Here is a 13,493-nt window from a genome sequence, read left to right on the forward strand (position 1 = left end):
AATCCAAGAAGTACCTACATCAGAGCTGACATCGAACGTCGACGTACCAATTTACATACAAACACCCGCTGCCGCTTCACGACCACGAGCTATAATGGTGCGATTGTCAAGGTGAGGTGCATGCCTTTATTCTGTAAATCCTAACTAAATTGGATTCGTGGTAGAGGAAGTTGGTTTCTATTGTATCGTCGTGAGAGGGAAGAGGGTGTTCAGCGTGATTAATCCCTGTCTCCCCTATTAATGATATGTTACATATTCTTGCGTCGTAATGCGGATCTGCTGCGATTATTTAGTGGTATGTAACTCCCATTCCGGTGAACCCTGGCTTAGCAGACCGAACCGAGTGAATATTTATGAGCTCCCGCTTCGATCGTGGGCATCGTTACCGGTTCTGTTTTCACTTTCGCGTTCGCTTACGATCGAGCGGCCCAGCGATCGGATCGTAAGCACAGGGCAGGGTGATCTAATTCTGATACCACATCGAACCGCAAGAATTTCCGCCTATATTGCAACGGATTACAACCCCTCCTCTCTTGTTTTGATTCTGCAGTGTAGAGAACAAGGGTGCCGGGTGTAATTATTCGCGTGCGAATAATGGGAGCAAAATGGGATTGCGGGTGACTTTCTCAATGTCGACCACTTTGTGTCTACAGGCTGTTGGTCTGGGTATTGGGACAGGGATGAAAAGTTGTCCCCAAGAATGATGCTTTAATTGCAGTATGTTTAGCTAATTGGCGTAATAGTGCGTCCCTTCTGACGCATTTTTATAATTGAAACTATTATTCCCCGGTATTTAAACATTTCGTAATAGCTGGGGATTCTGGTTTATGTTAGTGCGTGTTTCAAGTGGATAACAAGCGATACAAAAGAGGTGATAAATGGGGAGCGTCGCTGTAAAGTTCTGATCGGATTGAGCAACAAATTAAACCTCAGCGGGTGATCTTAGTGCGGAATCAGGCTGAGAATTACCCATTCGTTCGGGTCGATCACGTATGCGAGGGGCACGAAGAGTTAATTAGAGAAGGAGTGCTCCAGGCTACACTTATCTCGCCTGTCAATGAGTTATTAAAAGGGCTGTTTATAGACTATAACTTTCACCAAGTGATTGTAGAGTATAGATTATGGTTGTTCACTTTGTAAAAGAGGAAATCCAAAGAGACTCAGTTGCTGTCCAAGATAATTCTTTATTGCTCAGTTGTGTGATGTACGTGGTTTGTTGAAATTTACCAGGTTCCTGGAGCTGGAGCCAGATTCAGAGACTTCTGGTTGACGATGTGTCCAGGGAGTGGGGCCTCGTGTACGGCTCCACGGTTGGCAGCCACATACGAAGCGGAGTGATGCACTGGAGCAGCAACGGCCACAGCTGGAACTTGATGGTGATGATCCCAGTGGCTATCGTAGGCAGTGACGGCAGCTGGAACGTACTGGGGATATGAGTTGTAGGCAGCTGCCGGATAAGGATGAGCATAGGCGTGTTGAGCCCAGCTGTGATGATCATTGGATTGAACAACGGTTGGTCCATAATGGGAAGCGTAGGTCGCATATGGAGCAGCAGCATAACCATATCCGTGATGGGCGTAGACCGATGGGGCGTAGGACGCGTCAGCGGCAATGGCAAGGGCCATCATGATTACAACTGCGATGCACTGTAAAAGATTAATTGTAAATTAGTTTAGAACTTTTTTTGTCCAAAGCTTGAAACTACCTTCATGATTGTTGATTATTGGTTGAATCTACAGACAAGTTGATTGCTCGGAAGAGTATGATTCTCAATACAAATCAGTAGGTCTCTTTATACCATCTGGCAAATCGCGTAAACATTTGAAAGTTCCAAATTCTTGCCAAAAAAATGTAGAATAGAAAATCAAAACAAAACTGCTAAAAATTCGCAATCACGCAACTGAGTATAGTCTGCTCTATTGACGTTCACTGGCAAGCGCACCGCGATATCCAATTAGTGATAACTGATTTTATGGTGCCTTAATGTGTGCTGATTTTTTCTTTCAAAATCATTCAATCAGTTGTCAAATCTTCTACATGGTATAAAATGGAGCTGTGCATTGGAAAAGGAATCAAACTAACTTTATCTTTCAAACAGTTCACCTCTTTTGATCACAATTCCAAAACAGTTATCATGAAGGTAATCAACTTGATCTTGCTTGCTGAAATCACCCATTTAAACCAGAATTAATTATATTACAGTGCATCGCAGCTGTAGTCATGATGGCCCTTGCCGTTATCGTTGATGCGTCCTACGTCCCATCGGTCTACGCCCATCACGGATATGGTTATGCTGCTGCTCCATATGCGACCTATGCTTCTCAACATGGACCAACCGTTGTTCAATCCAATGATCATCACAGCTGGGCTCAACAAGCCTATGCTCATCCTTATCATGTAGCTGCGTACAACTCATATCCCCAGCACGTTCCAGCTGCCGTCACTGCCTACGATAGCCACTGGGATCATCATCAGCAAGTTCCAGCTCTGGCCTTTGCTGCTCCAGTGCATCACTCCGCTTCGTATGTCGCTGCCAACCGTGGAGCCGTGCACAAGGCCCCACTTCCCGGACACATCGTCAACCAGAAGTCGCTGAACTTGGCTCCAGCTCCAGGAACTTGGTAGATAAAAATGGTTATTTGATTCTGATATAGAAACTTGACTGGTCTGAATGCGTATAATATGCTAATATAGTGCTTTGAAACCCCGATCCTTCCATGTTTGATTTATCCGAAATTGTTCGTTGATATTGATGTAGGTCAATCAGCTTAGTTAGTCCTCTACTGCCTGAATGATTGTGTTATTCGTTTTGCATTTTTTGAAAACAAGGGCTTCCAGATATTTCAGTCATTAAAGGCATGACACAACATGCTGGAGGTGTCAGTTTCAATTCCCGCTCTGGCTGAGGCAGAGAGTATACTGTACGTGCCACATCACATACGATTGCATATTTCTATCAAATATTGTAGCCACACACTAGGAAGGGGTGAAAACGAAATCTGCAAGTAAGCTTGGGATTGGAACCTGGTAGGACATCGCATCAGAAACTCAGGTGCTCAAGGTGCTGTGGAGCCTTTTTTTTTCCTATGTTGGGGACATAATACCACCGCGACCATTACTTTGATCTATTGGTATCCTCTTTTTATTTATGCCATAACGTTGCGGTAAGCCACTATTGTTTGAGTAACTACCACTACTGTTGTAAGCAATCATCCCAAGCAGGTAATACATTCCTTATGAAATTTATTACCTGATTGGGAGCAGCAGCCCAGATTTCCCACGGTCTCATCAGACCCTTATCAAGATATCTGCATCGTTTATGAAATAGTGCAACACAGTCACACAGCAAATGTTCAGAGCTTTCACTCTTTAAGTTACAAAAGCGACATTTATCTTCATGAAGTTTACCAATGATTTTCAGGTGATATTTACAAGGACAGTGTCCTGTTATCAAACCAGTGTATGTACTCAAATCTTTTTTTGAAAGATTAAGTAACTTTTGTGTATGAAAAGCGTTCGGCTTTATAAAACGTTTAGATTGCCGAGAATTTAAGGTACTGGTCCAGTTGTACTGTACCTTTGTTTTTTCCCAGTTTTTTAGCTCCATTTTTAAAGCACAAAAAGAAAGTCCAAAGAATGGTTCAGGACCGATGAATTTCGTGGATGACCCTATTTTTGCCAATTGATCAGCTTTTTCGTTTCTTTCGATTCCACAATGACCAGGAACCCAATAAAGGTTAACCGTATTTCGACAGGACAGTTGCTGTAATAGTTTAGTACATTCCCACACCAGTTTTGACGTGTAAGTTTTTGATTTCAAAGCATTCAGCGCCGCTTGACTATCTGAACAAATGCATATATTCGCATTTTTATAGTTTCTTTTTATGCAAACCGCTGCTAGAATGTGCATATATTTCAGCTTGAAATTCTGGACACCGAAAACTTAACCCCAGGGCCGGTAATACCAGCCCCGACCATATTATCTTGTTTCGAGCCATCTGTATAAAAGATTAATGATCCAGGACTAATATTCAGTCTTCCTGCATCCCAGTCAACGCGAGTCACACCAGGAACTTGGAAATTATGGATGAAATAATGTCGCTTTAGCATGCAATCTTCGTTCATCAATATTAATGGACTTATCTTAAACTCTTTTAGAATGCTAAAATGTCCAATAAGATCTCCATCGAAGAAATTCATGGACCGTTTGAGCCTTAGAGCACTTTTCTCTGCATCCAGTTGAATAAATTGATGAAGAGGAAGGATATTGAGTAAAGCATCCAAGGCTGTAGAGGGAGTACTACGCATTGCTCCAGTTATGGAAATAGTAGCAAGCCTTTGTAGCTTGTTTAGTTTGACTTGTGCCGTTTGTTGCTTAGTTTTCGGCCACCATATAAGTGAGGCGTAGGTAATCCTGGGTTTAACTATAGCCGAGTATATCCAGTGTATCATATTTGGCTTCAGACCCCATTTTTTTCCAAACGTTCTTTTGCAGGTCCAAAAAGCATTTGTTGCTTTTCCTATTTGTTGATCAATATGTTTGTTCCAGCAGAGTTTACTATCTAAAGTTACTCCTAAAAACTTTACTTCTACTAGTTTAAGATCATTGATAGCGATTTTACGTCTTTTAGTAAAAGGTACAATAGTTGTTTTTGTAGGCGTGATATTCAATCCCTCATCTTTGCACCACGATAGTGTGAATTTTAATGCTTTTTGCATTTTTTCGGAAACAACTTTATCGAATTTTCCACGGACTATAATGACAATGTCATCCGCAAACCCAATTATTTCGAATCCTTGGTGCTTTAGTTTTATAAGAAGGTCATCAACAATTAGGGACCACAGAAGGGGAGAAAGAACACCTCCTTGAGGACAGCCTTTTACAGCTGTTACTTTCACTACTGAATCTCCTAGATTAGCTGATATTTCTTTTTTGGATAGCATTTCTACAACCCCGTTGATTATGTTTTTATTAAAACCACGATTTCTCATGGCGCTTATCATCGACGTGAAAGATGCATTATCAAATGCACCTTCAATATCAAGAAACGTTGCTAGTAGAATGTCCTTAGCAGCAAAGGATTTTTCTATTTTATTAATAAGAGTATGAAGAGCTGTTATTGTTGACTTGCCTGACTGGTAAGCAAATTGTGTCTTACATAATGGTTTATTAAGAAGTATTTCTGATTTGACACATTCATCTATGAGTTTTTCCATTAATTTCAAAAATATTGATGACAGGCTTATTGGTCTAAATGATTTTGGTGAAGATTTATCTCTTTTGTTCGCCTTTGGTATGAATACCACTCGGACTTGTCTCCATTTTTTGGGATGTATCTCAATAAAAAACTAGACTTGAACAATTTAACTAAAACAGGAATTATTATAGATTTACAATTTTGAATATGTGCTGGAAAAATTCCATCTGGGCCAGGGGATTTGAAAGAACTAAAAGAATCTATCGCCCATTCAATTCTTGAGTTTGTAAATATTCTAATGGCAAAGTTTTCAGCCTCTTCATTTGACATTTCTAGCCCACATAGTGAGACATTTGTTTCGGTAGATCTATCACGTTCACCACGGTCTGAAGATGTGGCATTTTGCATGCAACCATGATTTTGTAGTTGATCATCAGTAGGAAGGGACCCTGGATAATAGATTTGCATAATCAGTTCCAGAGTTTCTCTTGAGTTTTCAGTAAAATGTCCGTCAGTCTTTTTGAGAGTTCCAAGACCGTTAGAATGATCTTTTGAGAGAACTTTTCGAAGTCTTGCAGTTTCAGGAGTGTTTTCTATGTTTTCACACATGTGTCTCCAATCTTTCCGCTTGGATCTTCTTATTTCTCTGTTATATTCAGTTAACGCCTCTTTATATTGAGACCAGTTTGAAGTAAATTTTGCACGGTTGAATAGTTTCCTAGCTTTTTTCCGTAATTTTTCTAATCTACCATTCCACCAGGAAACATCTCTATTAGTCGAGCGCTCCTTTGTAGGACAACTGGCATTGTAAGCCTGATTCATGTTAGTTATTAAGTCATTAGCAACTTTTTCTAGCTTTGTAATGGTATCAATATTATTGAAAATGGGTTCATGTTGACTCTTCATAATTGTGCTATATAGTTCCCAATTTGTTTTACGAGGATCTTTATAAACCTCCTTCAGTATATCATGTGTGTGTGTGTGTGTCATCCTCTATCCCTCACCCAGCCGGGAGCGTTGGACAAGTAGAACTGCGAATAATTTGATCAAATCTCATGCTCCGTAATGGTGCCCTTTATGTTGTGAAGACTAGTACTTCAAAAAGGGTAACTTTTGAGGCAAGACAGGGTTTCCTCAACAAGTTAAGGGAACAGGATGCACTAGATGTCCTCAACAGGTACAGCAAAACATCACATAGACGCCCTTATTCACACTAACTACTCAGGGGATAGAAGGTCAAGAAGAGCCACCGCCGCCAACTAAAGCTTGAACCGGGTACCTGGGACTCCCACGATATACCCGCGGCAATGGTCAGCAGACGATGCCCTGTGCGTATTTAGTATGTAATATGTTTTATTTTGATACACAAAATGTTTGAAGCCATGCGTCATCTAAACCATAATTTGCATCACCACAAATACACTTGTCAACAATCTTCAACTGGAACGTACTCACCAAATCACTTCACCCGGGGGCGCATTCCCGATGCTTCCACGCATATTTTTTTCTCCACTCCAACCACACAACATCGAAATATCACTTTTCTTCACTTATAAACCTCCTTCAGTATATCATTAGCCTTAAATTCAAACATAATTTGTTAATGATCAGATAAAGAAATTTCGTCTGATACATGCCAATTTACTATTCGATCAGAAAGTATTGAACTACAAAGAGTAAGGTCCAAAACTTCTTCTCTTATCGCATTAACAAATGTCGGGGAGTTCCCTTTGTTACATATGTCAATATTATGTTGTGAAATGAAATCAGCCTGGAATGGAGCCTTAATAGGGAACAGGAATTTGACATGGGTTCAGATTAAATCAAAAGCAACCAGCCACCCAGAATGGAAGTTTTTCACCCGAGCAGGAGTAAATAACTTATGAATACCAAATTCAGGTATGATATCAGCATAACTGGCAAAAATCTTCTACGAATAACGAACTAATAAATATGTTAATTATTATGACAATTGACGGATAATCAACGCTTTTTATGTTGTCAGAATACCATAATTTGTTATTTGAAAGGTGATATTGTCTAAAATCTGAAACATCACGTTTTGTAATTTTGGTATTTATTTGATATTTTACGAAATATTTCGATAGCTGATTTCCCGAGCAGGAACCGATAGCTAATCGATAACAAATGAATATCTTAATGTGGAATGATACCAGACTTTGGTATACTTGTGGTATAAAACCTTGTTTTGATATTATTAGTTCGTTATTCGAAGAACATTTTTGAGGTATTATTTTTGGTGTTTTACCTCTTATGTCAGCTTCACTAATACCATATGTAGGTTACCAGTTATGCTATTTTCATACCTGGATTTGGTATTAATAAGTTATTTTTTCCTGCTCGGGATGTGTTTTCTGCCGACGCCGAGCTAATTTTCCGGCAAGTGTGGACGCATCCGGACGACCGAAAGTATCTAGAAGTCGTTTGGAGGTCGAATTCTTCGTTGCCGCTGCAATGCTACTAATTGAAGACCGTGACATATAAGCTCGCATGTTCGCCGTACCAATCGGCACGTGTGCTGAAAAAACTCGCCGAGGATGAAGGGGAACGATATCCCCTTGCCGCGCTCGTAGTCACGAAGCGCTTTTACGTCGATGATGTTCTGGCTGGAGAGAATGATCTAGAGGAAGTAACCGAACCTTGTCAGCAGCTGCAGGATCACCCTACGAAAATGGTGTGCCAACGATTTGAGCATGTTGCGGCACATTCCCAAAGGAGCTTCTTCCCAGACGGAGATTGGGCGCAGCGCTCACGGATCAACATGGATTCCAAGTACCCTGTCTTCAGATTTTCGATGTCTTAACCAAGCGTGTCGTGGTATCCGAAATGTCCAGGCTTTTCGACCCGCTTGGACTTTTGGGGCCAGTAGTAATCAGCGCCAGAATGTTCGTTCAAGGACTGTGGGCGAAACGACTGACTTGGGATGAAGAGTTTCCAGCACAAGAAAGTCGTTGGTGGCAAGCTTTCCGCAGTGAACTGGACCAATTGAAGGAGATAACACTGCCAAGATGCGTACTTCACAACTGTCATCGCGTGTACCAACTGCACTGCTTTTGCGATGCATCCTCGAAAGGCTACGGATGCTGTGTGTATGCAATTGGACCGAATGCTGAAGGAAAAATCGAAACGAAGCTCTTAATAGCCAAATCGTGAGTCGCTACTCTCCGTGGCTTATCCATACCCAGGCTGGAATTATGCGGCATATATGTTTGAAAATCAATAACTTTAAATTTTGATTTCATTTTGTTTTCAACTAGACTACCATTGTTCACTTGAAAAGTTTTTTTTTGTCGTATAAAACCATATTATTGTTTGAATTCCCTTCTGTTTAATTGGATTTGAACAAGTTTTAGAAAATTGTAAACGGAATTAAAACATTATTCAAAATCTGTTTTGATACAATTTTAACAAATTTTCCACAAGCATTTAAACACAGTTTAATGGATTCTATCTAAAATTTCTACGCATTTTAACACATTGATAAGAATAACTTTGACAAACTTGGAACCAAATTTGACTGAAATGGTTTCATTCAATCAAAGTGTGTGCAGGCATGGAAAATCATTCGCATTCATTTCGTGCATTCATTTACATTCATTTGCCTCTAACTTTTTTCTTCAACAGCATTTCACAAAATGATATACAGAACTTTTGTAGGTTTTGTTATAAGCTACATCTTTTGTAAATACGTCAAATCCGTATCTCTTATGCATGACGAATCAGAGCGAACAGAAGCCACTACTGTTTTTCAGTGAATGTATTAAACATTCACTGAAAAACAGTAACAAGTTCTGCCCGCTCTAGTTCGTGATGCATAAGAGATACAGATTTAAGTTATGATCAAAACTTGTAGTTAATAACAAAACCTACAAAAGTTCTGTATATCATTTTGCAGAATGCTGTTGATGAAAAAAGTTAGAGGCAACTGAATGTAAATGAATATATTAAATGAATGCAAATGATTTTCCATGCCTGAGGTGTTACTTCGATTGTGAAGTTTACAATTTTCAGAGTTGGGAGGATGATCATATGATCATATGATATGATGATGATATAACTAAAATGATTTTTGTACAAAACGTCGAAATGAAAAAAGTCGAATGGACAAAAGGTCGAAGTGAACAAAAGGTCTAAATTGACAAAAGGTCGAAATGGATAAATTGTCAAATTGTTGAAGGATAAAATGAATAACTGCCCGAGCAAAGTAGAATAACATCCCGATATCATCTAGATAACAAGTCTTGTTATCCCAGATATCATTTTGTTTTCAGTTGTTATCTCATAACTTATTTAGTTATCAGCCTTGATCAATTTTGTTACCAGTTGTTATCATGAAAAATTAACTATATATTTATTAACGATGCAAGGTTAGTTCAAAACTTTCAATATTATTCGCATTGAAACAATAAAAAATAGTGCTTTTAATCACTAATCATAATTCAGTTATCAGCGTAAGGCTTTGATATCAAAATGATAACATGATTTGAAATTTATGGAATAAATTTGTATGGCTTACAGAATTTGTTATCAAGATATTATCAATGATAACAAAAATTAGTTATTTTTGTGATATCCAACGAGCAATTTTTTGTTATCATTTTTGTTATGTTGGCTGTTAATTCAACCATAATGATAACATATTCAGATATCAAAAAGTGATAACCGGGTAATAGAACTTGTTATTAATTTAATATTTTACTTTCTCGGGTGTTTTACCTTCTTTAAATCATGAGCAGTTCTTTGGAAAAATAAGATAAAAATAGTTACTGTGCGTGTCATGGAAATTACTGTACGTGTCACGGAATCATTCTTTTATCATGAGCAGTTCTTTGAGAGTATTTTTTTTAAAATCTTTTGTATCAATTTTGATGTTGGTTTTTGAAATTTTGTTCACTTTGACGTGTTGTCCATTTTGAGCTTCTGTCCATTCGACCCTTTGTTCATTCGACGGTTTGCCCCTCTAAGTTCAAATCATCCTTTGAATCTATGACAAAAGATCAAAAGACAAAAGGTTGCAATACAAAAGGTCGAAAGACAAAAGGTCGAAAGACAAAAGGTCGAAAGACAAAAGGTCGAAAGACAAAAGGTCGAAAGACAAAAGGTCGAAAGACAAAAGGACGAAAGACAAAAGGTCGAAAGACAAAAGGTTAACACACAAAAGGCCGCAAGACAAAAGGTCGAAAGACAAATCGTCACAAGACAAAAGGTCAAAAAACAAATGGTCGAAATAAAAAAAGGTATAAAGATATAACGTCGAAGGGACAAAATGTCGAAAGAGACAAAGGGTCAAAAGACAAAACTTCTAAAGACAAAAGGTTGAAAGAACAAAAGATCGAATGACAACAGGTTGAAAGTCAAATGGTCGGAAGACAGAAGGTCGGAAGACAGAAGGTCGGAAGACAGAAGGTCGGAAGACAGAAGGTCGGAAGACAGAAGGTCGGAAGACAGAAGGTCGGAAGACAGAAGGTCGGAAGACAGAAGGTCGGACAGAAGGTCGGAAGACAGAAGGTCGGAAGACAGAAGGTCGGAAGACAGAAGGTCGGAAGACAGAAGGTCGGAAGACAGAAGGTCGCTAGACATAAGACGGAAAGGACCAGTTCCAGGCCAAATAAGATAAAAACTAATTATTTTTACTCGACCTTCTCCTCAATCACGTTTTAAGAAAGTTCAGCTATTTTGGATCTTGTAAATTTTTTTTTTCAAGATGGCGTCAGTGACATTTTTTCAATAAATTGTAGCACAAAACCGTAATTTCTGATCAAAATGACGATTGAAACAAAGTTTTATAAAAAATAAAAGTATTTCTGTGAAAAATAAACACGGTTATTTCTATTAAGTAATTTTGAGCATTAAATTAAAAAAAAGGTTGAAAACAGAAAAATCACAATTTTTAATAAATAACATACAAAATACAAATTATTAGAGTAATTAAAGCAATGGATGTTTGAAAATTGATATAAATCGTAGAACATCAACTTTTGGTCATATATGTTAACTTCTTGTTAACAAGCTTTTAAATGTAATTTTTGCATTGATAACGATTAAAAATCTCTGATATATGGAGTCCTTTGCAGCAATTACATAAAATAGCGTACTAAAAAAAATTTAAAAAAAATTAAAAAAAAATTAAAATATTACCAGAAGTTCTTGTTCCTTGATTTTTATCAAGCGCCCATAGTTTAAAAATTTCAAAAATTTGAATATTTAATGATCTTTTTATAAAAAATATATACATTCAAATTGGAAATATATGTTTTGAGATGATCGAGTTTTAAAAACTTCACTTAAAATTTAAAAAAAAAAAATACCAAGGAGATATTTTTCCCATAAAGACTATATTTTTCTCTATAACTTTGTCTCAGACGTCATTTCGATCAGAAGTGACGTTTTCGTGGTTGAAAAATGGCATAGACGTCATTTAAAAAAATATCAAATTCCAAAATGGTCAAATTTTTGTAAAACTGTGAATGATTTCCCATAACACAAATAACGAAAAGTTTTTTTGAAAATTAGGGAAAGTCAAGTTTTTTCCGACTCTCAATTTGGCGTGGAACTGCTCTAAGACGAATGGTCGAAATATAAAAGGTCGAAAGACAAAAGGTCGAAAGACAAAAGGTCGAAAGACAAAAGGCCGAAAGACAAAAGGTCGAAGGGACAAAAAGTCGAAAGAGACAAATGGTCAATAGACAGAAGGTCGAAACACAAAAGGTCGAAAAACAAAAGGTCGAGAGACAAAAGAACGAAAGACAAAAGGTCGAAAGACAAAAGGTCGAAAGACAAATGGTCAAAAGACAAAATGTTGAAAGCCAAATGGTCGAAAGACAAAAGGTCGAAGGGACAAAAAGTCGAAAGATACAAATGGTCAATAGACAGAAAGTCGAAAGACAAAAGGTCGAAAAATAAAAGGTCGAGAGGCAAAAGAACGAAAGACAAAATGCTGAAAGACAAAAGTTCAAATTCAAAAGCACGAAATACAAGAGGTCGAAAGACAAAAGTTCAAATTCAAAAGCACGAAATACAAGAGGTCGAAAGACAAGAGGTCGAAAGACAAGAGGTCGAAAGACAAGGGGTTGAAAGACAAGAGGTCGAAAAACAAAATGTCGAAAGACAAAAAGTCGAAAGACAAAAGGTTGAAAGCCAAATGGTCGAAAGACGGAAGGTCGAAGGGACAAAATGTCGCAAGAGACAAATGGTTGAAAGGACCAAATGTCAAAGGATAAAATGTCGAAAGGATAAAAGGTTGAAATCTCAAAAATGAGTTATTTTTAATTTTTTTTTTTAAATAATGAGTACATTTAAAAGAATAGTAAATAGTTTTTTAATTCAAGCACTACATACGTAAAATGGGTGGACACGAAATTGATGACAATCACACAAAAGCTGTATCTTTTTAACCACGTTACCAAATAACGTGAAATATTCAGTGATGATTATTCATATTGTACACGTGTAGATTTTCCTTTTTGTTAATCAATCAGTTGCAAAACCTACATATGAACCACCTTTATCAAACTATGTGGTAAAAATAGAGCAAAATCAGTTTGCCTAAGCAGTGGTTTTCAAAATAGAAAGTCGATGAAGATAATCGATCCAAGCAGATAGGACCTTTTGAAATATTCATATAGATTTTCAGTGTACCATCCTTGCTGGACCTTCCTATATTTCTGGTTTTCCACGTTTTATCCACGTTTGTGTCAATTCTGATAGCGATTGTACGGATGAGGATGATGTATGGACCAAGGGTATGCGAATTGCTCAGTTTGTGCACGAAAGCAGCGCGGGGTGCACGCCTTTTCCAAACAACCCAAATTTGATTAGAATCTACTCATATCCACAAAAGTAGGGAGTAGGGCTATCAAAATTTGAGTAAACAAAGTTGGGAGTGACAAATGGCCAACATCGACCTGTCAGTTCCTAATTTGTTTACTCAATTTTAGACTACTTTTGACGGATATGAATAGATCCTACTCAAATTTGGGTTGTTCCAAATTAGCGTTTTCTCTATGGATGTAGAAAAAATATCATTTCGATTGTTTGTACAATGCAACAGAATTTGATCGTAATGTTTGGGAAAGTGGGAGACCAAACATCCGTCCAGGTTCAACTGTTTTTCATACAGACGATTCAAGATTGAACAATCGTGAGGGATAACTGGTCCAGGGATAGATATTTCAATATCTTTGTGTTAGTTGCCAACCGTGTTTCAAGCAGAAATTAAAGAAATTCTTGAATGCTCTATAAATTATATAAATTCAAATATCGGCATTATGTCTG

The 13,493-nt window shown here is 37.8% G+C and overlaps 2 protein-coding genes across 4 annotated transcripts in view; one reads left to right on the forward strand and one right to left on the reverse strand.

The window, feature by feature from the left end:
* LOC135705757 (adult cuticle protein 1-like) overlaps nt 1-1,752 on the reverse strand; it is a 64,901-nt gene extending 63,149 nt beyond the window's left edge. The window contains exons 1-2 of one of the 3 annotated variants that reach the window (XM_065227609.1): nt 1,706-1,749; nt 1,176-1,646 (exon numbers count right to left, since the gene is read on the reverse strand). In XM_065227609.1, coding sequence (XP_065083681.1) covers nt 1,224-1,646; nt 1,706-1,711 — 429 coding nt within the window. In that variant the 5' untranslated portion in view covers nt 1,712-1,749 and the 3' untranslated portion in view covers nt 1,176-1,223. Of the gene's footprint in view, nt 1-1,175; nt 1,647-1,705 lie in introns of those variants that run through there. The other 2 variants (XM_065227608.1, XM_065227610.1) reach the window with 2 other exon arrangements.
* LOC135705761 (adult cuticle protein 1-like) overlaps nt 1-13,493 on the forward strand; it is a 55,704-nt gene that overhangs the window by 37,479 nt on the left and 4,732 nt on the right. The gene's annotated exons all lie outside the window — the stretch shown is intronic.

Source organism: Ochlerotatus camptorhynchus, unplaced genomic scaffold (genome assembly GCF_037179485.1).
Source record: "Ochlerotatus camptorhynchus isolate MF236.1 unplaced genomic scaffold, CSIRO-AGI_Acam_v1.1 ptg000274l, whole genome shotgun sequence".
NCBI lineage: Eukaryota > Metazoa > Arthropoda > Insecta > Diptera > Culicidae > Ochlerotatus > Ochlerotatus camptorhynchus.